General features: G+C 50.0%; 8 protein-coding genes across 8 annotated transcripts; 3 read left to right on the top strand and 5 right to left on the bottom strand.

The window, feature by feature from the left end:
• Window positions 1–1,529: 1,529 nt before the first annotated feature.
• On the bottom strand, window positions 1,530–1,986 carry GUITHDRAFT_151349 (hypothetical protein). Its single transcript, XM_005836897.1, has one exon. The coding sequence runs from the start codon at window positions 1,866–1,868 to the stop codon at window positions 1,557–1,559; it is 312 nt and encodes a 103-aa protein (XP_005836954.1). The 5' UTR covers window positions 1,869–1,986; the 3' UTR covers window positions 1,530–1,556.
• Window positions 1,987–2,120: 134 nt separating this feature from the next.
• Window positions 2,121–6,181, bottom strand: GUITHDRAFT_104368 (hypothetical protein; the record flags this gene model as incomplete). The annotated part of the gene is made up of 2 exons (XM_005836896.1): window positions 2,121–5,050; window positions 5,260–6,181. The coding sequence occupies 2 exons, from the start codon at window positions 6,179–6,181 to the stop codon at window positions 2,121–2,123; spliced, it is 3,852 nt and encodes a 1,283-aa protein (XP_005836953.1).
• Window positions 6,182–7,003: 822 nt separating this feature from the next.
• On the top strand, window positions 7,004–7,338 carry GUITHDRAFT_55292 (hypothetical protein; the record flags this gene model as incomplete). The annotated part of the gene is made up of 3 exons (XM_005836895.1): window positions 7,004–7,057; window positions 7,142–7,229; window positions 7,280–7,338. Coding segments are annotated over 3 exons (201 nt in total), but the record flags the coding sequence as incomplete, so codon positions are not given.
• A 97-nt stretch (window positions 7,339–7,435) lies between these two features.
• On the bottom strand, window positions 7,436–10,168 carry GUITHDRAFT_161991 (hypothetical protein). Its single transcript, XM_005836894.1, has 12 exons — window positions 9,037–10,168; window positions 8,911–8,982; window positions 8,808–8,856; window positions 8,687–8,755; window positions 8,469–8,623; window positions 8,377–8,420; window positions 8,205–8,331; window positions 8,015–8,158; window positions 7,836–7,961; window positions 7,737–7,784; window positions 7,646–7,695; window positions 7,436–7,590 (listed from the first exon to the last, which is right to left on the bottom strand). The coding sequence occupies exons 1-11, from the start codon at window positions 10,146–10,148 to the stop codon at window positions 7,665–7,667; spliced, it is 1,977 nt and encodes a 658-aa protein (XP_005836951.1). The 5' UTR covers window positions 10,149–10,168; the 3' UTR covers window positions 7,436–7,590; window positions 7,646–7,664.
• Window positions 10,169–10,738: 570 nt separating this feature from the next.
• Window positions 10,739–12,726, top strand: GUITHDRAFT_104365 (hypothetical protein; the record flags this gene model as incomplete). The annotated part of the gene is made up of 13 exons (XM_005836893.1): window positions 10,739–10,793; window positions 11,052–11,176; window positions 11,230–11,376; window positions 11,521–11,560; window positions 11,606–11,659; window positions 11,802–11,841; window positions 11,893–11,974; window positions 12,022–12,061; window positions 12,160–12,242; window positions 12,287–12,340; window positions 12,466–12,491; window positions 12,541–12,607; window positions 12,658–12,726. 13 exons carry the CDS (start codon window positions 10,739–10,741, stop codon window positions 12,724–12,726), a joined length of 882 nt encoding a protein of 293 aa, XP_005836950.1.
• A 25-nt stretch (window positions 12,727–12,751) lies between these two features.
• On the bottom strand, window positions 12,752–17,352 carry GUITHDRAFT_135652 (hypothetical protein; the record flags this gene model as incomplete). Its single annotated transcript, XM_005836892.1, has 10 exons — window positions 12,752–12,775; window positions 12,825–12,880; window positions 12,928–13,038; window positions 13,084–13,153; window positions 13,201–13,248; window positions 13,408–13,462; window positions 13,513–13,661; window positions 13,708–16,491; window positions 16,545–16,669; window positions 16,713–17,352. 10 exons carry the CDS (start codon window positions 17,350–17,352, stop codon window positions 12,752–12,754), a joined length of 4,062 nt encoding a protein of 1,353 aa, XP_005836949.1.
• Window positions 17,353–18,676: 1,324 nt separating this feature from the next.
• Window positions 18,677–21,818, top strand: GUITHDRAFT_135651 (hypothetical protein; the record flags this gene model as incomplete). The annotated part of the gene is made up of 7 exons (XM_005836891.1): window positions 18,677–18,718; window positions 18,739–18,811; window positions 18,990–19,090; window positions 19,147–19,720; window positions 19,773–19,892; window positions 19,942–21,530; window positions 21,573–21,818. 7 exons carry the CDS (start codon window positions 18,677–18,679, stop codon window positions 21,816–21,818), a joined length of 2,745 nt encoding a protein of 914 aa, XP_005836948.1.
• A 188-nt stretch (window positions 21,819–22,006) lies between these two features.
• Window positions 22,007–22,426, bottom strand: GUITHDRAFT_104362 (hypothetical protein; the record flags this gene model as incomplete). The annotated part of the gene is made up of 2 exons (XM_005836890.1): window positions 22,007–22,161; window positions 22,219–22,426. 2 exons carry the CDS (start codon window positions 22,424–22,426, stop codon window positions 22,007–22,009), a joined length of 363 nt encoding a protein of 120 aa, XP_005836947.1.
• Between the last annotated feature and the right edge of the window lie 264 nt (window positions 22,427–22,690).

Below are 22,690 nucleotides of genomic sequence, written 5' to 3'. Positions count from 1 at the left end.
CTTGAACATCAGGTTGTGAGGAAGCTCGTTTCTTCAAACCACATACCCTACTGAGGTAAGATGGTGCTGACGTACACCATGGTGATCAACCGACTGGATGAGATTAAAGAGAGGGAGAAGAACGTAAGAAACTTTTACAAGCCACTTTCAACTCAGTCCAAGAAGAAATCTTGGTCGAACAGGCATCGCTATGCGGACGTGTTGGAGCCCGGCGATGTTGTGAAGACGATAGACAAAGGAACCGGCGAATGGCGCGAGGCAATGCTGGGGAACAACATGGAGAACAACATGGAGAACAACGTGCAGGAGCAGTCGCACGATGTGCGAGCTTCCACTGCCGGCACTGAGCGCCTGCAGACAGTGAACAGAAACGTTGCTGAGCGGGAGAGTCTGCTCTCTGCTGGCAGGCTGGTGGGGCCGAGCAGGCAGTCGCAGGAGATGGTGTCGTACACGGCAGGGAAGGAGCGGCAGCTGCGAGAAGCGATCGACTCGGAGTTTCAGCAGCGCAGAGAGAAGCTCAAGCAGAGGCTCTACCGTGAGGCAGGCTTGCTGAAAGTGGAGGACGAGGCGGGGGACATGGAGCCGCTCTTCAAGAGCACGCGGGCTGATGACGCGAGCGCGAGACGAACGCCCCTCAGCTCCACGGGATCAGCAAACCCGAGGGAGATAGAGGTGCACGCTGCTGGAGGGATGCGGTGGACGGGAGGGCCGGTCTTCGATCACTTCCCATCAAGACATGGCCGAAGTGCCGATGGTGACTACGACGTGGAGAGCTTGGAGGTTGAGGAGGAGGAGCTAGAGTCGGACGAAGACAACGTGGCTGAGTTGAAGGACTTTATGCACAAACCCCAGCGCAGAATGTCAACAACACAGCCGCACCGGAACTCCCTGCACGACCTCGAGAACCAAGAAGTGAACGTCAACTTGGAGCAGACAGCCCGGTTCAATGTCGCTGACAGCCTGCAGAATCCAGAGAATGCGGAGTTCTACTTCCTGCAGATGAGACTGCCGGATGGCGACGAGATAGACATCAGAGGAACTTTCATCGTCGAGATCGTGGGTTCTTCCCTGAGCTCGAAGCCCGAGTACGAGTTTCCTTTCGCGCTGGAGTGCAACGAGGGCCGGAAGATTCTCTTCCCCAGGTCCGTGGCGGGAGAAATTCGTTTCACGACCGTCCTGAGCCCATGTGATGTGCTACCGTGGATCACTGCTCCGAGACAGCTCCTCGGCCACTCCCTCGACGTCTCTGTGTATCGCGACCTTGGTAGCAGCAGGAAGGGAAGCCTGCTGATGCGAAGGACCGTGAACTACCGACCTTCCTCATCGCTGCATGGAGGAGACGCACAAGGTGAAGTTCCTCGGTCTGCCCCGGCGCATCATGTTAGCAAGCAGCTCCATCTGGGGCCGACGGAGCCCCACAACGCTGAGCAAGAGAGACCATCGACTGTTGCCACGTCACCGTCACAGGGGACGTTGGAGACGGGAAGCCCGTCGAAGAATCGTCAGCTGAGCGAGCTATCGAGGGAGAAGCTCTCGAGCAACGTCTCCCCAGCCACTCAGAAGCGGATGGAGCTGGCGTCCATCAGGCAGCAAATGAGGGCATCACTACAGCAGACGCAATCTACGTTGCTCGCCTCGATCAAGGGGTGAGTCGTTGCTCTCGCCCCCCTTGCTCTTGTCCTAACTTGCATCGCAGCAACGGTTCTGGCAAGGGCAGTTGGACGAGCAAGGCTCAGGAGGAGGAGGCACCGAATAAGTTGGAGGATGCGGATACCATCCCGATGGTCATCTCGAGGCCAGGTGGAAAGTCTCCGAGCCGCCCAAACTCCCGGCAGGTCGGCAGCAGGAGCGGCAGCAGCAACTTGCATCTGTGAGACTGAGGATCTATTAAACGAGCTCTTATAAGATAAACGGCAAGGCATAACCCCTTAGGCAGCAGGTTTCAATCAATTAGCTGTATGGTAGAATGAATCATATCAAGGCGTCCTTGTCTTCGCCAAGGATTCCGCGGCTTTCAATACGTTGGCAGCGTTGCATTAGAGCGCTTTCAACTCTTCAATTTCATCCCTGTCAGTGTTTCAGTTGGAAACTTATCACTCCAAACAAGCTGACCAGCTCGTTCACTTCGCTGTTGCTTGCTCCAGCAGAGCAGATGTGAAACTCAGTTGAGGATTTCCAGTCCCCCCAGATTTTTTCATGATCTGAAAGAGTCCCGTACCAGTTTTGTCGAAAGGTTCTAACACAGGAAGTCGTTCGTCCTTGCACTGAGCGTGCAGCGGATCTTTGCTTTCTGCAACGAGAATGACTTTGTTACCCCGTGACCTCAACAACTTCAATAGATGCTTCGGCCTCTTGTTGACATTGGCGAGCGCATAACGCATGTTCAGCTCCTGTTCGTACCGCTCTTCGAGTCCCAGCAACCAAAATGACGACTTGTCGAGGATAGTCTCTATGTGCTTCAGCGCTGTTTTTGCTTTGTTTCGATTTGAATCCCTGCTATTATTTGAAATCGAGCGAAGAGCTTTTCGAACAGAACGTGGAACGCATGGAGAAACTTGTTGCCCGTGATATTTCTCCAGGTGATCAAAAAGCTTCTGATGAAGAGACAGATTCATGGCCAAGGAGGTACCAATCATCAAAACCAGCTTGTCCTGGTCAGAAGGCTGTAAGACATGTCTCAAACCTCTTTCAGGCTCGAGCGCTGCATCTTCCAGCTTGACTACGGAACGAAACACAAACTGACTGTTGGAATCATCAGCATCGTCTACGCCAATCACTGCAAGCTGATAGGCGGATTGATGTGCTTCCGTTGAACGCAAGCAAAAGGGAGAATCTCCCGGACACCACACGAGAACGTTGACTTGGATGTGGAGAACGCAATCAAAGATCACACGCAGGCACAGCATGTCGCCGGTCCTGGATAAGTTAGCCTGCAGCTCGACATACTCTTTCCAACAGTTGTGCCAATCGCTGAATGACGACGGGATGACATCCCTGTATCGATCTATGAAACGAGCTCTGAGTTCATGTGTTGCATTCTGCTCTGAAATGGTCAGACATACTGCCTGACGAAGCTGGTAGGCATGAGCTTCGACGATCTTCTTCTTGGACCCTCCCCAGAGCTGATGAGCGACGGACAGGAAAAGACTTTGCTTGTTTTCATCTTCGTCTCCATCACCATCATCTGGCCACAATTTGTATGCACGATCGCTCAATGATTGCTTCATTTGCGTTACCTCAAGAGGATCGACCGAGAAGAAAAGTGATGAAGAAAACTGATCGATGTTGAGAACAGCATCGTGAGCAGGTCTCAAAGGGATATTGACAATCGGCCCCTCACGATCATCAAAGTGCATATCAAGCACCCGAAGAACTCGATCTCTTGCAATCTGCTCCAGCGTTTCATGCTTCAGCTTCTCTTTGATCTGTTGAATGTCGTCTGAAGGAAAGATTTCTTTTAAGCTCTTTCGATAGTTGCTCAGCTGCGAGGTCGTTGATCCTGAAATACCCACCTTTTTGATCATTTCCGGCTCACAGTTTTCCTCAAGCCATTGAGGAAATGCAAACAGTGCATATTGAAGCGATTGATTCTGTTTTGGAGTGGGTTTCTTGTGTTTGGGAATTCCAAAAGCGACCCAATGCTTTTTCAATTGCTCCTTCTGGTAGGTGATTTGTTTGATCACCTTAGCCTGCAATTCAGAGGCAAAATATTGAAAAAATTTGTCGATATATTCTTCAAAATCATTGATAGCCTGACCAGGTGTCCTCGGAGGTAACAACTTCTGATTCCGACTTCGAGCGTCTTTTGCATTGTCCTGAAACCACTCCTTCATCATCTTTTTCAAACTTGATTCTTGAGCTTTCCAAGATATTGTCCCGTCAAGTACAAGCTGATTGATGTGTAAGGATTTTCGCCCGAAGCAGAAAAACCTCTTTGACCTATCATTCAAATTAAATGAGACCAACTTGCAGTATTCATTCAACATGTCTTTGAATAAAGAATCATTGCTGAACTGCTCGTAACATATTGTAATGAATGAACGGATCTCCTTCACGACTTTTCCATTCAATTCCAATAGAGCCTCATCAACATTACGTATCATGGGATCGAATTCAATACTCTTCTTGCGCAGAGGCCCTAGTACAAGCTTTTGCATTCTCCTTTGTAGAGTTCGGTCCCGGAAAGCAGAATCTATATTCATTATTTCGATAGTCTGGCTCAGCTTTTGTGAAGGGTAATCTCTCCATTGTTCTTTCGATCTTCTAGAGCATCTGTCCAGAAAATTCTTGTTGGTGATCAAAAACCTTTCCACAAGTTTCTCAATTCTTTTTGTCAGGTCCTGAATACAATCTGATACAAAGTTCAGGAATTTGTCCATTTGTACTGTATTTTGCGTTCTTATCATAGACAAGAAACCCCTGGTTCGTTTCTTGAAGTCATCAATAGGAAATGTTTCCCACTTGCCTCTGACTTGATTCATGAAACATCTTTCCAATTCCTCCAATGCGTCTGAAATGATCTTTTTGCCTTGTCTCAAAGATGCAGAATTGGCACAGTTCAAGATTCCAAAGAGTTCACCACATTCGGTGAACTGAACCAGTCTATCCAATTCTGCCTTTTTTTCCAAACGAAAAGATGCATTCAATTCCATCGAAGCGAATAAAGTTGGGGAAATATTCAGAATAGTGAAGCACTCTTCGTTTATATCAGATTCTGGCCCTGACCTGTCGAGTTTCCTGAAAGCTTCAAGTATATGCTCCCTGCTTCTTGTCCTCATATTTTCTTTGTTTTTATCCTCGACATGAAAGTCTCCTTCAAGCGTTCTCTCAAGATCATTCCTGTTTTGTTGCCTTTCGTTGTAGTGTAGAACGATGAGATGATATTCATGGGGATATTTGAAACAGTTCGAGAAGAAATTTGAGTTCTTCACCTCAGTCCAGATTTCCTTGCTGCTGTCGAGTGCCCTGTTGGATACCACGATCACAATCTCATGCTCGTTGATGGCTTTCTGCATTTCATTGGATCGGACGGCATTGGTGTCCCCTGACCCTGTGAATGACATCAAGTCAGGCAGGACATCTGGAGTATTCAAGTACCTGGACAATCAGAGATCATCCCCCCACCCTTCACGAGTGATGACGGGACACCAACACGCAAGCTCTTTACCATGCAAATCGTTTCTCTGTATTCCTCCATTACAACTTGATTTAGCTGATCGCGAATAAATTCTCGCTCAGCATGCAAGTCAACCCCTCTACCTGTGTAGATTTGAATTTTTCCAGCTCTCGAACTGACAATCTTTTTGAGCTGAAGAGCATTCTGGTCTTTAATGTCTTTGAACCTTGCGTCGCCTTCTTCAAATTGCTGACTTTCACTCACTAATTGTTTGAAGTATTCGTGCTTCCATCGATAATCGGGACCATTCAAATCCTTGCGATCTCGTTCTCCATCCAGAACTTGTTGGTTTGCTAGGACCCATTGGAAAGCCTTCTCTCGTAGCTTCTCTTCCTTTTCGAAAGTAATCACCAGACAGAACACTGGGCTGTAGACCACTGAAATCAAGCAAGGCGTGGTGGCTGTTCCTCTCTCCTTACTCGGCAAGATATACTCACAGCATGAGGCGTTCCAACTCGGGTTTACACAGTATTCAGCAAGGGCCTTGAACATCTCTGATCCGGCTTTATGCCTCGATGGAGTTGACTCAGGAATGATGACAGGAGGAAGAAAGCTATATCCATCTTGCATCAAAGGATCTAATGTGCCCTTTGCTGTCTTGACTGGTTTTTTTCCTTCGTTGACCTTCCGATATGTACTTGGAAGCTCCGTCGTTAGGAGCAACAAAATGTTGATAATCCAGCTCTTTCCCACTCCATTTGGTCCGACAAACAATATCTTCCGCTCATTGACCCAGCGTTGTATGCTGGAACAATCACTTTTGACGTGAGCGAGTGATGGGTCGCTGTCATCATCTAGCTCAGAAGAAATCTTGTGGAGGAGCCCACGGAATCTGCTCAAAATCCCAATTCCCGTCACATGCTCGTTCACATCTGTTTCCTCGTCACTTTCGGTCTCATCACCATCGTCGTTGGCTTCTTCCGAGGCTGAAAGTCTGGGAGTCTTCGATCTACGGTTGTCCCTCGAGTCGTCACGGTCCTCGGTCAGTCGTTTCGTCCTCGCCATCGTCCAACGTGAAGCACGTCTTGCCTAGAGCTCCTACCTTAATCGTACTGCAACGATATGATTTCAGCAGGTGACTACCTGTTTTCCAGCTCACATTTGAAACCTTCCTCCTATATTTCATTTTCTTTCCTCTCACGGTCGAGTGTTCAACTGACATTAGGTAGTGAGTTCAACGGTTTCTTACCTACCATGACTAGCCCCGGACTCCGGACCCGGGCCAGTAAAGTGACTCGGATGATCAAGCCTTTTACTCACTGGAAGTTAAGTTAAATTAAAAGGACATATCATTCCTTCGGCGGCGGCCACCACGACCGTCGGACTACATCATGGGCATGGCGCGGGGGAATGGTCCTGCGGCGGAGTTAAGTGAATGTATCAGTTAAGTTTGGAGGACAGCAGTAGGCAGGATGCGGAGGGTTGGTCCTCGCTGTCTTTTCTCTTCTCGCCGTACGGTCAGTGCGGCAGTGTTAGGGTCAAGCCTCCTCTCCTCTCCTTATTGCCCTCGTACTGATTTTAACTTAAACTTTGAGTAAAGCGAGCCTGTAGACTCTTCAGACCGGGCCGGGCCCTGGCCGCCGGGCCGGCCGGCACTGCACTGCATCAGTGATACTGAGAACTCGAATGATGATTCACCCCCCCCTCCCCCAACTTATATTTCATACCAGGGGTCCATTGACTACTTTCCACACAGAGGACTACCCGTCCTTGTATGTTATTAGAAGCACCCCACCCCCTGTGTATCTCTGTGGTGACACAATCATGGGCCTCGCCGAAGATTTCGAAGCAGCTGCAGCACTGGCGGCGTCGGGCAGCAACGATGGGCTGAAGAAGATCTCTCAGGACCAGCAGCTGCTCCTCTATGGGTGGTTCAAGCAGGTAGAAACACACCTTCCTCGTCCTCTTGCGAATGTTCAACGCTGCAGTAGCTGGTCGCAACGTAACCTGATTGTATTTGTTCAGGTGAAGGAAGGGGATTGCAACACCGCCAAGCCAGGAATGCTGGACTTTTCTGGCAAAGCCAAGTGGGAGGCATGGAACAAGAACAAAGGTGAGATTATCTGGAAGTCTCGCATGCTCCACAATAACGTTTTTTCTCAGGCATGTCCAAGGACGAGGCAATGCAGAAGTACGTCGAGGCTGTTAACCAGTGGAAGTCTTAAATGATTCCTCGCCGAATCTTGGGATAGTTTTTCTGTTTCGAGCTATGAATGAATGCGGAGACGCTCCTCCACATCTAAAGGACTTGAGCTATTTCGTCATGTTTTACTTTTTTCTGCTTCGACTACGAAGTTAAACCTTTTGGTTTGAGATTGATGATCTTTTCATCTCGAGGTTATGGGGAACAAGATCATTCTGAACATATCACGACAGACTGATGCATTCTTATTCTGCAACAACTCGCGATATCTCTAATCGACCATGTTAGTGAAAGGGCAATAACATAATTGGACGCCGCGTTCTTACCTTGTGCGGCATTATTGTTTCAATAGGATTCCTTGTATTCATCGACGAGTCTAAGAGATTGTCAGCTGATCTTGAGATACTTCGGAATCACCTCAGTAACTCGGCCATGCTGAGGGGCTCCGGGTCATCGGGATGCACCCTGTCAAGAGGCATCAGAGGGTTGCGAGCTCGAGTTGGGGTCGATGGGTACTTGATCGGCTGCTTCCTGTCGCGCTTCCTCGAGAGCATGATTCTCTGTGCGAGTTTGCTCGTATCCATCGTTGTTATCAGGCTGCTTATTCGGGTGAACGAGTCCTGTGATTGCAATGTCGGCTCCCTGGATTAAATTCTTCATCAGTATCGAGGACTTGGTCCTGGTATCATACTCACCATTGGCTATGCTGAGATTGTAGCATGGCTGAGCTTGAAAGGCTCTCCATGGAGTTGACAGACTGTTTGTACATCGATGACAGCCTTGGCTCACAGCTTGCTGGACGCTCAACAAGCATCTGAGGAACACGAGTAGAAGATTTGCTGTTGACTTGCATCAGGCGAAGAACTCAAGGAGCTGGTCAGTTACCCCGCGGGCAAGACTTTGAAAGAAGTATCTGTGGAGGACTTCCATGAAGCTTTCTTTGTCGCATCGGCGAAACCCAATGAAGTTGTCGGGCGCACAGTGCTTCTCTTCCAAAGCAGCCCCTTCGCCCCTGGCGATGTGTCAGGTAGACAGTAAGGGTGTAAGTTTCCTTTACCTTGATTATCTTGGACAGTCTCCTTCATCACTGGCACTTTCCCACTGTCTTGAAGTCTCAAGAGGAAGACTTACGCATTCAACAATCATCACCTCCCATAGCCGAGCTGACCGAACGATCCTCTACCCCACGAAAACACCTTCATATCTCCTTTGGGCCCCGATCCTGGCATTGTCGCTACCACTACCGAGTGATTCTCGCTGCATGCCGCCGCCAAGACAATCATCCCTTTCATCTTTTTCACCTCCTGTGGAAGGTGAAGAAACAAATCCAACATCAGTTCAACAGGAAGTCATTAGGAAATATGCACCTGCGGTATTGGACGAAAAGATGTATCCCGTGGATCCAAACCAAGCTGACCATGTTCACCGCGCCCCCACTGTACAACGAGTCATCTACTCGCGAGATCAATGTCAAGGTTCAAAACTTACGGCAAACAGCGTGTCTTTCTTCTCTGTGATTGCCAGGACATGATGACTCCTGTCGTTCAAGAGGTCGTCAGACGCAAGTATGTCGCACTAACAAGCATATCACCCGCAGGAAATCGAAGAGAGGGAGATTGCGTCATGCTCTTCACTGGCAGCGAAGAAGGAAATAATCTTCGGCCTACAACAAACGAACTTCACCTTGAGGCCAATGATCTCTTGCTCCAGCACTTACGATATCACATCTGAAGGAAACCGATTGCTCTTTGAATAATGCATATCCACCCCATGCCCCAGTTGGCCGAAACAGTTTCTACCCCACGAATACACAGCTCCTGAGTATGTCATAGCCATGATGAAGTCTGCACCAGAAACAATGAGTGAGGCTTGCGTCTTTGGGTCGAGAGGAGACAAGAGAGTTGGGATGTCCTTGCTCTCCATGTCCCCATGTCCCAACTGTCCAAAATCTCCTCGTCCCCAAGTGTAAATGTCTCCGAAAGATGTCATCACACACGAATGGTTCTCCCCTGCTACGATCTGCTTGATGTCCAGCCCGCTCATAACTCTAACAGACTTTGGCTGTAGACAATGTTTCTTGCGGAATCCATGTCCCAGCTGTCCGTAGCTGTTGTTGCCCCAAGTGTACACATCCCTTGATGTAGTCAACACGACGATATGGGCTGCACCGCATGCCATCAAGTGGACATGGCGGTGGTTCATGGATGGCAGCATGCGAGGTATTGCAGAGGAGGTTCTATCGCCTTGACCTAGCTGCCCGTACCTGTTGCAACCCCATGTGTACAGCTGTCCTCCCTCCATCAAGGCTGCACTGAACGCAACTCCACAAGCGACCTCTTTCACCCGTTGACTTGCGAGCTCATCGATGATGGAAGGAGTGCTCGAGTGGCTGAAGCTTGCATGACCCAGCTGCCCGGATTCCCCCCTGCCCCAACTTCGTATCTTCCCACTTGCATCGAGAGCTAGAACATGGTCGCTCCCGCAGGTTATAAGTTTGATACTCAACCCCGCCAGAGATACAACCTCTTGCGGACGCTGACTGTTGTACGTGGAGAACCTTCCGTGTATCCTCGTTGCTCCAGCCGTCAGATGGAGTTTCGACTTGGCGATCTCCGTCCTTGCTCGTTGAAAGATATTCATAGATAATGCCTCCTTCAGGTCTTGCTTGCTCCGTCCTGATGGCCCAGGAGGAACAGGCGGGGCGCTCGTAGAACCTTTTCTCTGCTCTGATCTTGCAACATCATTCCCAGATTCTGGCGGTTTGTCGAGTTTGCTTCTTTCCTCCTCTGGCTTGTCCTGAGCCTCGTTGCCCCTTTTGGATTCCTCCATCTTCCCTCACTGGGATCACGCAGACTCCTTGTCCTCCCCTGCCCCTCCTGCTACAGACCTGCTGCAAGAAACTCTCTCCTCCTCGTGGCAGTCACCGCCTGACTCCTCTCCTCATCGCCATGGTTGCCGCTTGCCCTCGCTCCCTCGCTCCTCAGCGCTCCTCCCAAACCATTTCCGAAGACCAGCCGTTGTCCGTTATGCCCGTAACTGGATTTGGCGGGATTGAATCGAATCAGTCCGTGCTGTTGGTGGATTTGCGAAAACATCATCTGGAACAAAGGGAGGGGAAACCAGTTCACTGACAGAGCTGTTGTGAGGGACGAGCAGGAGCAGACTTGCACTCGCCATGTGCTGAGACGGGTGGATCAAGCTTAGTTCGCGGGCTGAACGAAGTCTTGCTCGCTGCGAACATGTTTCGGAGGAGGGAGGAAAGATTGTTGACGGCAAAGTCAGCTGCAAAAGGTTTGAAACTCCATAGTCACATGGAATCTCACGATTGTTGTAGGAGCACTCTTCTTCTGGGTCTTCTTTCGAGGTCAAAGAAACACTCCTGCTCTTTCGAAAGTACTGATGGTTGCAAAGTGGGAGTGATGTACGTGATCGTTCGATGGGATGGGGACTTGAAGAACGCGCTCAGGGCAGACGGTGATGATCGACGATTCGCTACTTGTAGTGATACAGCACCTCAGTTGAGTCAGTCCTATATTGCATGACATATTTCGCCTTTTTCGCGGTCAGCACGATCTTGTACTTTGCTGTTTCACGAGCAGATCCTGTACGTACACATGCTTCCGATACCTACAGTGACTTGAAGTGCAGGGATATGTCCCAACAGTGGAGGAGAGCCGCTTGCTAGATGGTCCATCCCGTTGGGGGCAGATGAGAATCCTTGACATGGTGCAGACGTGGAGGTGGTAAGGCCGAGGAAGGGGAACGCGCCCATCGAGCTCATGGAGGTCTTTCATGCATCTGCCTCGTTCGACATGTTGAGCGACTTGCAGGTGCGAAGCTCGACCGTCAAGGCGAATGTAGTGAATGCACATCCTCTCGGCGCTGCTGCTCCTTGAGACGTTTTGAGCAGCCGGTTCACGGACAAGCTTACGGCGAGGATGAGATCGAAGAAGGAGGGCCAGAAATGGTTCAGTGCGCTCAGCCTGCACTCTGCGTTGTGAATGACATTCATGCAAGCAGGAATCAGTATCTGCCTCTAGACAGGCGCCGACCATCGGTGAAAATTGTACTGCGATGTGTTGCCTGCTGAAGAGAAATTTCAGAATCTCTGAATGAGATTGAGATAGTAGAAGAAGAACCAAAACGTAATCCTTCTCCAGCTATCTGGTTACTTGTTTCATGATCTCCTGCTCAATTCTAGATGGTGCCCTGCAAGAAGAAGCAACAAATCGGGTTTGCAAGTATGAGCGACCCAGGGAGAATGAAGATCACTCAAGGATATGCAGGGTCTGTAAGAGGGATCAACCTCTTCGAACAAAGCATTGCTACGATTGTGGCAAGTGAGTTGTACCTCCTTCTATCAAGTCTGTCGATTTACTAGGAGGACAGATGCGTTTACACGTTTGATCACCATTGCTTCTGGATTGGTGATCACTTCGGACTTGTACATCACACGATGCAAGCGTTGACTTGGTGGGACAGGAAATTGTGTTGGAGAGTACAATCATCGGCTGTTCTGGTGGTGAGCATAACGTTTTGATGGCGTACTGGCAAGGCCAACGAGTATGTTCAGGTATCTCTTCTTCGAGTTCATCACAGTCTGCTGGACCTGCTCTCTGTCTGCCTCCACCTTCAGAGCGACGTCTGGGCTCAACGTGAGGCTGCCGCTGGACTTCATCGAGTGGGTTGAATCTCTTTGCAGTGGGCGAGCGATTGGGTTTACTACAACCTGCCATCGTTTCGTAAGTTTGGAGGGTATTGAGGAGGACTGGAAGAGAAGGGAAGAAGGGGAGAGGAGGAGAGGGGGAGAGGCAGGCTGGCCGGGTGACTGTTGGACTAGTTGCAATGCTTGTGTGCATCGGGTTCACCATCCTGCTCGGAGCTCTTCTCTTCTTCCATTCCTACCTGGTCGTCACCGGACAAGTAAGCTGAGGAGCGCGCGCTGCTGCCGTGACTCGCACGTGCAGACGACGTGGGAAGCAAGCAGCATTGGGAACGTGACGTACCTCAAGGGGCTGCCGGTGAGAGAATGCGAGAAGAGGAGAGGGGAGGAGGAGGGAGGAGGAGGAGGGGGGAGGGATGTGTGTGTGGGCGCGAGGGCTACAGAGGATGATGGCAGGAGGGAAAGCTGACTGTTTCATCTCAGGTCGGAATCTATCCGTTCTCTGAGGGGTATGTAGAGGAGGAGGGAGAGGAGACGATCTTGTTAGCGTGCAAGCAGGTGGATCCACAACGTCAGGAGATTCTGCTTCCGGAGCTCTCGAGATCCCCCGACAAGGTGGCCACAGGTTCACAGAGCTCAGTCCTGTTTATTGCTTCTCTGACCTCCCTGCTCCAGCCCGAGCCACCATGGCAGGAGGGGCAGCGGTTTTGGTGGCTAGAAAACGAGTACTGGAGTTGCTTCTGAGCAGAGGGTCTGTGAAGAGCCTCTCCTACATTAAAGATGCCTCGATCGTCTGCAGGAGGAACGTGAGCAAGGAGGGAGAATGGCGAAGGCAGGCAGACCTGCATGAGCGCCATGGAAGACTTGTCGAGCATCGGCATGGAGACTCCAGCTCCTCCTGGTCCACCTTGTCAGTTTCGCCTGAGGCCAGCAGCAGCGAGCTACCAGCATGCATGTAGTTCTTCAAGCGCTCAGCCAGAGCTCTGGCGCGCAACAAAACTCCTCGGTTGCCCGTGAGATCATCGTGCAAACAAGTTTCCAGCACAGAGACGCATGCTGGGCCATCCGTCAGTTCCTTCCTCTCCTCCTCACTCCACCTACCGAGCCAGATCACCCGCAGGCATTGCATGAACCCCTTGTCGCTCAGACTCTCGCGCAGTGCAGCAAGCGTCTGTCAACAAGTTTCACCTCCCCTTGTCCTCGCTCTCAGTTTCTCACCGCTTCAAGAGCGTCTTCTATGGCTGCCACAGCCGGAGGCAACGGAGGCTGAGCAGAGTGGCGTTAGGAAGGAGTCGAACTTGGTGGTAATGGTGGTGGTGGTGTGTAGTGTAGGTAGGACAGGGGGAAGGGATGGCGGCAAGGGCGGCAGGTTTCCGCAAACAAAGCAGAAGAGGGGGAAGGTGCAAGGGCAGGGCGAGAAGGGACCTCCGGTAGCTTCAGGTCCAGCGGCTGAACGTCGAAATGATCTCCTTCAGCCCCACTGGGGGGACAGGAATAAGAGGAAAGGAGGGAGGCAAGCCAAGTACAAACCATCGGTAGCTGTCTTCGTGCCCATTCTCCCACAGCACCTTGCACCAACCGTTGGGCTTCATGAGAGTTACCAGGCCGACGGGAGGAGTTTCACTTCCCTCCTCCCACCCATCCTGCCTGCCCCATTTCCAGTCGGGGCCACGGACAACCTGCGACACGTCGTCACTAACCGCATTGCCAGACAGCTTGCCTCACCTTCTGCCCCTCGAAGAAGTTCACCGACATGCAAGCTTCACGCGCAGACGCGCCTCCGTCGTCGCTCGATCCTGCTTCCTCCGTGAGGGCAGCAGCGATCGTAGTAGCGAGCCACTGCAGGAGAGGACGCAGTTCGACCTCCACCGAGTCTTCGACGCCTACACGAACTCTGTTGTACATGTCGAGGACGCGCGGGGAGAGTGTCCAGTCGTCGGACTTGGCGTGCTCTTGGAACGGGTCGTCCATGTCTATGGGGATCTGATGGCAGCCTTCCCCACCAAGGAAGCCTGGATCTTGTTCGAGGATGGCGATGAGGTTGTCGAGCTGACCCTTGACCTCCATCGCGTTGCTGATGCGAGGACAAGCTTGCTGAGACACGAGGGGCTGACCGTCGAAGAAGTCGTGACTGGTCAGCTTCTTCTTGGGCTGCTGCTTGCTTGCCTTCGATTCTGGCTTGGGTGTCTCCGTCCCGGACGGCGTCGATCCGTTGGACTTGACTCCTACCTTACCGAACGTCGCCAAGCTCGCCGTCTTCTTTGTGATGCTGATCGAGGCTTGCAGCGACTTCTTGCCTAGTGCGCCGAGGTTCTTCTTCCAAGCGCTGACACTCGCCAGCTCGTCTGCGAGATGCTCCATCTTCTCCAGGTACTCCTCCCCCCTCTCCTCCCAGGTCTTCTCTTCTTGAGTAACTTGCTCCTCGTCTCCTTTAGAGGAACCATGCTCCGATCCTCCCGCACTCTGACTGGAGAAACGATTGACGGGGCTGCTGACGAGGGTCTGAACGCCATGCATGAACTTGAGGTCTCCTACCTTCTGGAAGGACATCAGACCCAACATGCTTCCGAGCCCATGAGAGGTCTTGGTGTTCAGTTTCTTGGCCTGGGCTGCTGCTGCATGCTCCTTCTCTGCCTCATGGTTCATCATCTCCACATAGCGCAGGCAGACGTCGCCGAGCAGCTCCAAGAAGGCTTCTCTGACTGCAGGCAAGGCTCCCATCCTCACTGTCACAAAGGTTCGGCATGCATTCTCAGCCGAGGAGAAAACATCGATGAGGGAGGAAGTGTATCCGTTCCCGCTCTCGAGGGCTACAGGAACCCACTGATCTAGCGCCATCGACTTGTCCATCCACTTGAACATGTTCTCCCGCGTCTTCTCCACCCATGCTGACAGCACCGGCCCTGTAGCAGTGGCGAGACCATCGCACCTGATGGACGGCTGAAGCTCCACCAAGATCCTCCTCAGCGAGTTGATGCGAAGATGCAGCTTGAGGAGAGTCGCTTCCACGCTCCCCTCCTCGAACGCATCGTGCGAAGGTCCCCGCACGTGATAGGCTGCAATGGCTGACAAAACATCGACAGTGACGAGGTCTATCAGGGTCTCAAAGGCCTTCAGCTCCGAATCCCAAGACACCACAGGCGCAAAGTTCTCATGCAATTTGACAATCATCTGCTCGCACCTCTTGCAAATCTTCTTCAGGTGCTTCACTTCCATCTCGCCTTCTGGTATCAGTTCTCCCGGGGGAGCTTTGTGAAGAGCTGCTCTCAATGATCGACCATAGAAGTCGTTAACAAAGTGTTTCATCCCCTCCGACACAACTTGATCAGTCGAAAGGTGCGACGAGCTGCATTGTATCAACATGTTTGATTCTAACAACCCATCAATCTTCCCAGAAAAGTTCTGGAATTCTTGATTGATTGCCTCATCAATCTCTATGAACAACCTCAGCTCAATCGGCTCCTGGTACTCGTCCTCTCCATCTTCACAAGCGTACTGATAGGGGAAGCGGAGAAGGTTGTTTCGAATCTGCCCTTGGATATAGTGAAGCGCAAACAACAAGCCGTCTTCTACCGGCTTGATTGTACCAACTCTAGCAGCAGCTCCACTTTTGATGCACTCCAGCAACGCAGCGAGCCTGCCTTCTCGGATCTCTAGTTCTGCCGATTTCTCTAGTCCTGGAGGAGTGGTCAAGTTCAATCCAGGAGAAAGTCGAAGCAGGTGGTGCCAACTCTCCCCGATTCCACATTTCATTCTCATCTCCTTCAACAACCAGTCGACACCAGGTGGGGGCATCATGCTCAAGCCTGGGTTGAGAGCTCGGTAGAAGTCAGTGTACACCTTGTGCAGTTCATCGACAGGATCTAACAGAGGTTGCTCCTCGGTTCCATCGATCGGTTTTGTCACGAGTTGAATCTTCAGCTTCACTTCCCTTCCTCCAGGGCAAGGGTGTCCCTTCTCATCATACGATCCATCCTCAAATTGAAACCAGCCTTCGATTGGCTTGTTCAGTTCAGCAGCTTGATGCAACTCCTCCCAGCAAAACATCACACTCCCCAGTACTTCATCGGCAGAAGCCTTGATAGACACAACGTACTTCTTCTTCCTCCATAACTGAATGCAGACTGCTCCTTTCTCATGAGGCCGCACTTGCCAAGTCACACCATCGTTGATAGACACCACAGGCTCTTCCGGGATGATGTCTCCCACCATCTCTGACTTGTGCTGGTAGGTGGCAAATGAAATAACACTCCAGATCTGAGAGCGGGTTGCGACCATGGCTTTAGCAAAGTTCGAGGGGGCTGACACCATCGCCCCAGTCGCTCGCACAACTGACGACACGGGGGCTTCCGCAAAGGCCCGTCCAAACTGAGTCGTCAAGCTGATGGGCTTCTTGAGCATTGATGCCATGGAACTGCTCTTCTCAGCAAGTTCTTGATTCATACTCTCAGAGGCGCGTACTTCCATGACATCTACAATCAATTCTGTCTTGTTGTACTTCACAAGCACCTTAGAAGGACCACGTGAGTCCGACATGGTGACTCTTCCAAGTCAGAACTCACCTGTTTCTGACGTTCAACAGCTGACAACTCAAAAATCTTCCAAGACTCATAGTCTTCTGGAGAAGCAAACTGCTCTCGATCATAGAAAGGATGTTGATTCACCAATGTTAGCCTTTCATTCAAACCTGTAAACACTTAAACATTTCTCTCACAGAAAGAAGTACGTACCGGCCATCAAAGCTCCTTTCCCATCGAAGCTATCAAGGAACTCCATCGCAGCATGATGATGGGACTCAGTCACTCTGACTCTATCATCACACTTGCCACACCATTCACGTAGCAGATTGTAATCGTCCTGTGTCCACATGCTCATCTCTTCCTGGCTTGCAGGAGTGTGCGGGAACAAGATGCAGGATATTGCGCGAGTGTACATCACATGCAGCCCATGTTGTGACGCCAGGACATTCACATCCGACACTCGTGCCTCCTTTGCCCGAATAGCTTCTGCGCGTTTCGTGCAATCGTTCAAAGATTTTCGAATGTTGGCATCAACCTTAGAAACCATCTGCTCCAGGTCTTCTCGCTTCAAGTACAAGTGACTGTCATCAAAAGGAGCCCAGCAGCTGGAAATAGAGAGAGGAGGCAACTCCTCTAGTGGCTCCTCATCAACCTTTTCTTCACGGTCGAACGCCAACGCCGCTGCATCGGATACAAGATTGTTCGTGTATTGCGTTGTCTTCTTGGCAGCATCCATTGTGATACTTGCAGCATCCATAACGAAGGACGTCGTCAACGACGTAGTCTTGGATGTGATCGATGAAGCCGCATTGGTCATTCGGCTTACGCCGCCTTTCACAGCAGAAGACATCTTGTTTCAAAATGTGCTGGAAGGCAGTGCACTGCTTTCTTTAGTTCGGTCTCTTATTGGACATCGATCCCCATGCGCTTTGAACCTATTCGAACAGACCCCAACTCAACGTATTTTTTGACTGGAAGAATTACGAAAGATCTAATGGAGAAGACACACAACAGGAGAACATCATCGAACGATCGAGTGGACAACAAAAGAAATGCATCACATTCGAGAACACAAGATTGCATTATCATACCGAGTGTTTGTTCTTGAGCACGAACCATCCTATCGGTACCACAACCCCCGCAATCATGACAACCTTGAGCGCAAATTTAGTTCTACTATCCCCCACTTCCGATATTCTTACAGCTCCAACGAGGTACGACAAGGTCGTTGGGGGTTCCAGAGCGTTGTAGACAAGATACATACCTGTGTTTACGGGATGAGTGTCTATGAAAAACAGGATGAACCATGAGTTAAGTACTTGTTGACCGATGTCAAAACTTGTCAACTATGCTCAAATATCATCTAGGTTGTACTCCAGCTAGGGCAGTGCTATCAAGTTGCTCATGTTGCGATAAAAAGCCTGTGCGAGATTCTGATTTGCCTTCATCAGAAAGGAGATTGCGAACTAAAAGGCACAAAATACGTTCTCTTTGCAACTTTGCACTCAGCATGCAAATGAACGCCTGAATCTACTGAATCAGGATCAAAGAATTCTTGAAACGAGAGAACGAATCCTCATTCGCGGGACAGATACGAGGAAAAACACACATAGGAGTAGGGACAAGAAGAGAGAAGACAAGACTGCGGAGTGATCAGAAGAGCAAGAGGAAGCGAAGGGAGGAAGATAGAGGAGGAGGCTTGTCTGTACGTCGCCGAGCCTAGTAGTGCTCCCACGACATCCTGTAGGGAGCGGGGAATCTTGGTACCCCTTTACCCCTACCCCCTCTTGCTCCAATAGACCCCTGCATATCTATAAGAATTTCAGGGTGATGACCCCTACTGTTCGATGTGGTCATTGCAATCACCCCGAGAAGCAGAAAACTTCAGTACCCCTTATTTTCAGTCTTTCGCAGGTCTAAGTGAGGGGTTAGAATGTTCATGGAAAAGAATGGGTGGGTCTAAAGGTACCGGTTGAATAATCTAGTTTTGCACGGGAAACTGGAGGGTAGCATTTGACAAATGATGAATCCAGGGGGGTGAGGGTTGTTTAGCCCTACGCCCCGGATGTTCTAACTAAACCGTTTATGAACTCTGGTTTAGTTAATGGCCCGGCCGGCCGGGCCCCGGAAAGAGAGTCGTGACGGCGCTCGTCCTCACAAGGGAGGTACAGGACATGGTCGTACTGCAGTGCTGGTTGAAGGCAATGTACGGCAAGGTCAGAAGCTTCGTGGGCAGGTAGCCTCCATGGCGAAGATCCCGGAAAGTCGGTCGGCAACGACGAGTATAACGCTTGTCAGAAATAAGCGATGTGGGTGAGGAATGGAAAGGGACATTGAGCTGGCCAGTGAGATCTCCCACAACTCCGAGGACCTCTGAGAAAGGTGTTGGCTGTGATGGCATCGGACTGCAAAGTCACACAAGGTTGTCATTTGTACGCAACTCCGCATGTCAATCTGATCTTTTATCGACTCCAAACAATGTCACAGGTACGCTCTTAAGCCTGCTCAGTCTCAACTCCATGGAGGTGCACACTGGATTCCTGATCCAGACCAAGCCAACAGTTCACCAAGAAGCTAAGCTGATCGAGGTATGAATGGTATGCCAGCTCTTTGCTGTTTGACACGACTGTTGGACTTGGAACAGGAGTATAGGTTGTGTTATAATTTCAGTCCTAAAGGAATCCTTGGACCAATGATAGAAATTCTGACAAGAAAAGACGCTGAACTTGCAGGCTGGTTTTTTGTGGGAGCTGGAAGGCTACCAGAGTTCGCGGACAAAATCTCTGACGTGATGTTCAAGAATCTGAAATGGACAATGTATGAGTTCTATTCGGCAAAGTATTCCAATCTGAAGAAGTCAAATTTGGAGACTGAACTGCGACAGTGTGAATCTTGGAAAGGGCTAGTCATCTTACGTAGTCAAAACAAGAAGAATTTTGGAGAGTCGGAACATGCTCATTACCTCGATATAGAGATCTATGAATACGACTCTCCTTTCCAAGTCAAAAATTTCATCAAAGGGCTGGTGAGATTCCAGAAAGGCGATAACCCTGATGTCCCGATCACCCCTTCCACCGTGAAATCGCCGATAAAGAACAGCCAAATTGTGGTAGACCTGATCTCCGATGACGAAGAGATAGAAAAAGAAGGTCAACCACTAGCAACTGAGAAAGTGGCCTCAGAAAAAGAAGAAGTGAAAGAAGATTTGGTAGGAGAGGGTGCGTGCAATATCAATGACATTGTTTGGTTTCACTGATGTGCTTCTGCTAGATGAATCTCTCGTTGAATTGATTGATCGCCGCAAAGGGATCACTGTTTCTGCATCAAATACTGGTGTGAGGCCGATACTAAGCTCTGAAGCTCCTAATCATGCTTCTACAAATCTCGAAGGTACGATTGGATGTTGAAGCATAGATCAGTTTGCTCATTTTCGATATAGATGATGCGCCCAAAGCAACAAACAGACAGCAATCCGGTGCATCTCTTACAGGCAAACGTTCCAGAGAAGAAGGCAGCCAAGAATCAGATGATTGTTTCATTTCAAACGATTCCGCTTCCGTTGTTGGCGACGTACACACGGGTGAAACTGAGAAAGGTCTCGGTGGTCGAAAACGAAACAAACACGAAGACTCTGAGATAGAGGCGGGGAATGTGAATCCCACAGCAAGCATTGATGAGCAACAAAATCTAGCGTTAAACCTAGGAGAAAAGGAGGCAGTCGAGGGTGACTCGCATCCTGGCGCCTGCAAGATTGGATCTGAGGGCCAAAGCAATCAAGAAGATGAGGATGATGTCAGCCTTGAGAAAATTGTGGAAAAAGCAAGGAGCCTAGACCTGATTGCAGAGGATGAGGAGAGGAATGTGAATACTTTGGTAGAGGAAGTTTCGGAGCAGGCAAGCTGCAAGGCCGGAGAAGAGCCAGGAGATGCAGGCAATGCGCAAGGTGATCTGGATGCGATGAGGGTCGACATGAAGGAAGGAGAGAAGGAGGCGGGAGACGGGAACAGACAGGACAACACCTTGATCACTTCACATGAATTGAAGTCTGACAAGGTAGGAGATGATCAGGTGATGGAATGTGAGAAGGATGGAGTTTCTCAAGTCGAATCTAAACACGCCGTCAGCAACTCTCAAGTGGACAGTCCAAAACCAGCGAGTCAAGATTGTGTCGCACTTTCGCAGTCGTTGGCCACTTTTACCCGACATTGTCAAATTTACAAGCGGATCTGGAATGCCTTCTCTGGTCTTGCCATTGGTAAGGACATGCCAGCCATCTTGAACGCCAGACCGAACGATTTAATGAAAGCCTCAAAAAGCAAGATATTAGAAGTTGCTCACAGAACAGGGCTCTTCCAACAAGATAAAGCAGCTATCCTCATTTCAAGCTCTTCAATGTTTTCTATTATGCGTGTTGCTTTCAACGCTGATCAATGTCAAGCGCAAGGCTTGCTAGTTGGAAAGGAGAATGCTAATGGGAGAACAGAGGTTACTGGGGTAGTTCGTCTCGATCAAACTGATTGTACGACCTTGGATAGTGACGCCATGCGTGGGGCGCTTGCTGGTGGAATGCATGGAAGAGTTGTCGGTATCTTTCGATCCGGAGAGGACAACGATAAGAAGTTTCCTGGAGCACCTGATCTTGAACTCCAAAACAATGTGGAGAGTGCACATGCACTGCTTGGGTTGATCTGCACTGTTTCAAGGTCGAGGAAGGCTAAGAGCATGTGCGGAATATCAAAAATCACATTCGTGGGGTATCAAACATGCGGAGAAAGGAAGACTTGGAGTATCGTAGAGGAGCCTTTCTGCCCCGTCTCTTCTCGCAGTGTACATTCTCATTCTCACGAAGACATCAATGTGCACACTGACGCATTCGACTTGGCGAGCATTCAACAAGCTACACGAAATCTCAGGATCCAACAAGCATATCTGAAAGCGAAATTGAATATTCTAAGGCTCAAGTGCTCTCCAATCCTTTCACAGCCAAGGAATACTGTGCCCTTTGCAATGACCTTCAATCTTATCAAGGTATCTTGTGTAACTTGACTTGTAATCGTGAAATGTGTGTAGTTGACAGGCCCTAGAAATTCTTGTACGACTGTGCTGAAAGAGTGTGACGAGAAGACAAAGATCAACAACCAAGACCCAAACCAATGCCTGAGTGAAAGCTGCAACGACAACACTCTTGAGCTGATCTCAGTAGTGCCTGATGACAGTGCGGGGAAGGAAAAGCTCGATGCAGGTGAGGATAGCCTCAAGAACGAGGCGGTGGACTGTATCAGCGACGCTTCGAATCCGGACATAACTGCAACCTGAAGACTGGAGGCATGGAATTCTGGAATGAAGTGTATATGAACAAGCAACATCTGTCAAGGCTCGTTATGCTAGTTTGTCGTCGCCTGGTAGCATCACCGCGGATCCTTTCAGATCAACACTGGGGTAGTTATTTATTTTTACACTTTCATAGGAGAAATGAATATTGTTTGTCTCGATGGTGGTTGTGCTCATGAGGATCGATGATGTAGCAGGTAATTGAAACGTTCAGTGTTCCGACAACGATGATACTTGGCGAAGAAATCTGAAGAAATCTGATCGTCTTGCTTTACAACGATCCCAAAAGTGTAGCAGTATCCGAGATTGTAGCAAGATCCCGCATTCCCTGTATGTAAACGCATCAGTCGACCAAATATCCTTCTCCAGCTGTTATTCCAGTCACCTTTTTCTGCTGCCTTCTTCCACAGTGAAACGGCCGTCTTCCTATCCTTTTGGACTGTAACTGCATTGAAGAAGCACCAACCAAGGTTGCACATGGCCATCAGGTCGCCTTCAGCTGCTGCTGGTTTGAGCTCCTCTACTGTGAGAGGAAGGTGAGCGTACGTCATTCCCACCCGCAGCTCCACCATCTTCAGCCGAAAATCTGCCATGAAGCCCCAATCAGGGATACCTGTCTGTATCACCCCTACATTCGTCTTCTCAAAATGGGGTAGTCAATCACCCCCTACCTCCTACCCCTACCCAACTCCCCTCCCGGACTACCTGGCCGTTGCTAACTGACTCCTGCTGTCGTGCCGGTGGGATTCGCCGATATGCGCGGTAAGGAGAAGTCACAGGCAGTTGCTTCATTCTGATGATGACTTGTCATTGCAGCAAGCAAGTTCAAACTTGCAACCAAGAAATAAATGGTTATG

The sequence above is a fragment of the Guillardia theta genome (assembly GCF_000315625.1).
Source record: "Guillardia theta CCMP2712 unplaced genomic scaffold GUITHscaffold_16, whole genome shotgun sequence".
NCBI lineage: Eukaryota > Cryptophyceae > Pyrenomonadales > Geminigeraceae > Guillardia > Guillardia theta.
Note: the sequence above shows the minus strand (reverse complement) of the source record. Positions and strands in the feature narration are given on the sequence as shown.

Coding starts and splice junctions, on each gene's coding strand:
- GUITHDRAFT_151349 (XM_005836897.1), bottom strand. CDS start 1,868: ATGCAAGTTGCTGCTGCCGCTCCTGCTGCCGACCTGCCGGGAGTTTGG.
- GUITHDRAFT_161991 (XM_005836894.1), bottom strand. CDS start 10,148: ATGGAGGAATCCAAAAGGGGCAACGAGGCTCAGGACAAGCCAGAGGAG. Junction 8,624..8,686: donor CTTTTCGTCCAATACCGCAG/GTGCATATTTCC, acceptor CACCTTCCACAG/GAGGTGAAAAAGATGAAAGG. Junction 8,332..8,376: donor GACTGTCCAAGATAATCAAG/GTAAAGGAAACT, acceptor ACACATCGCCAG/GGGCGAAGGGGCTGCTTTGG.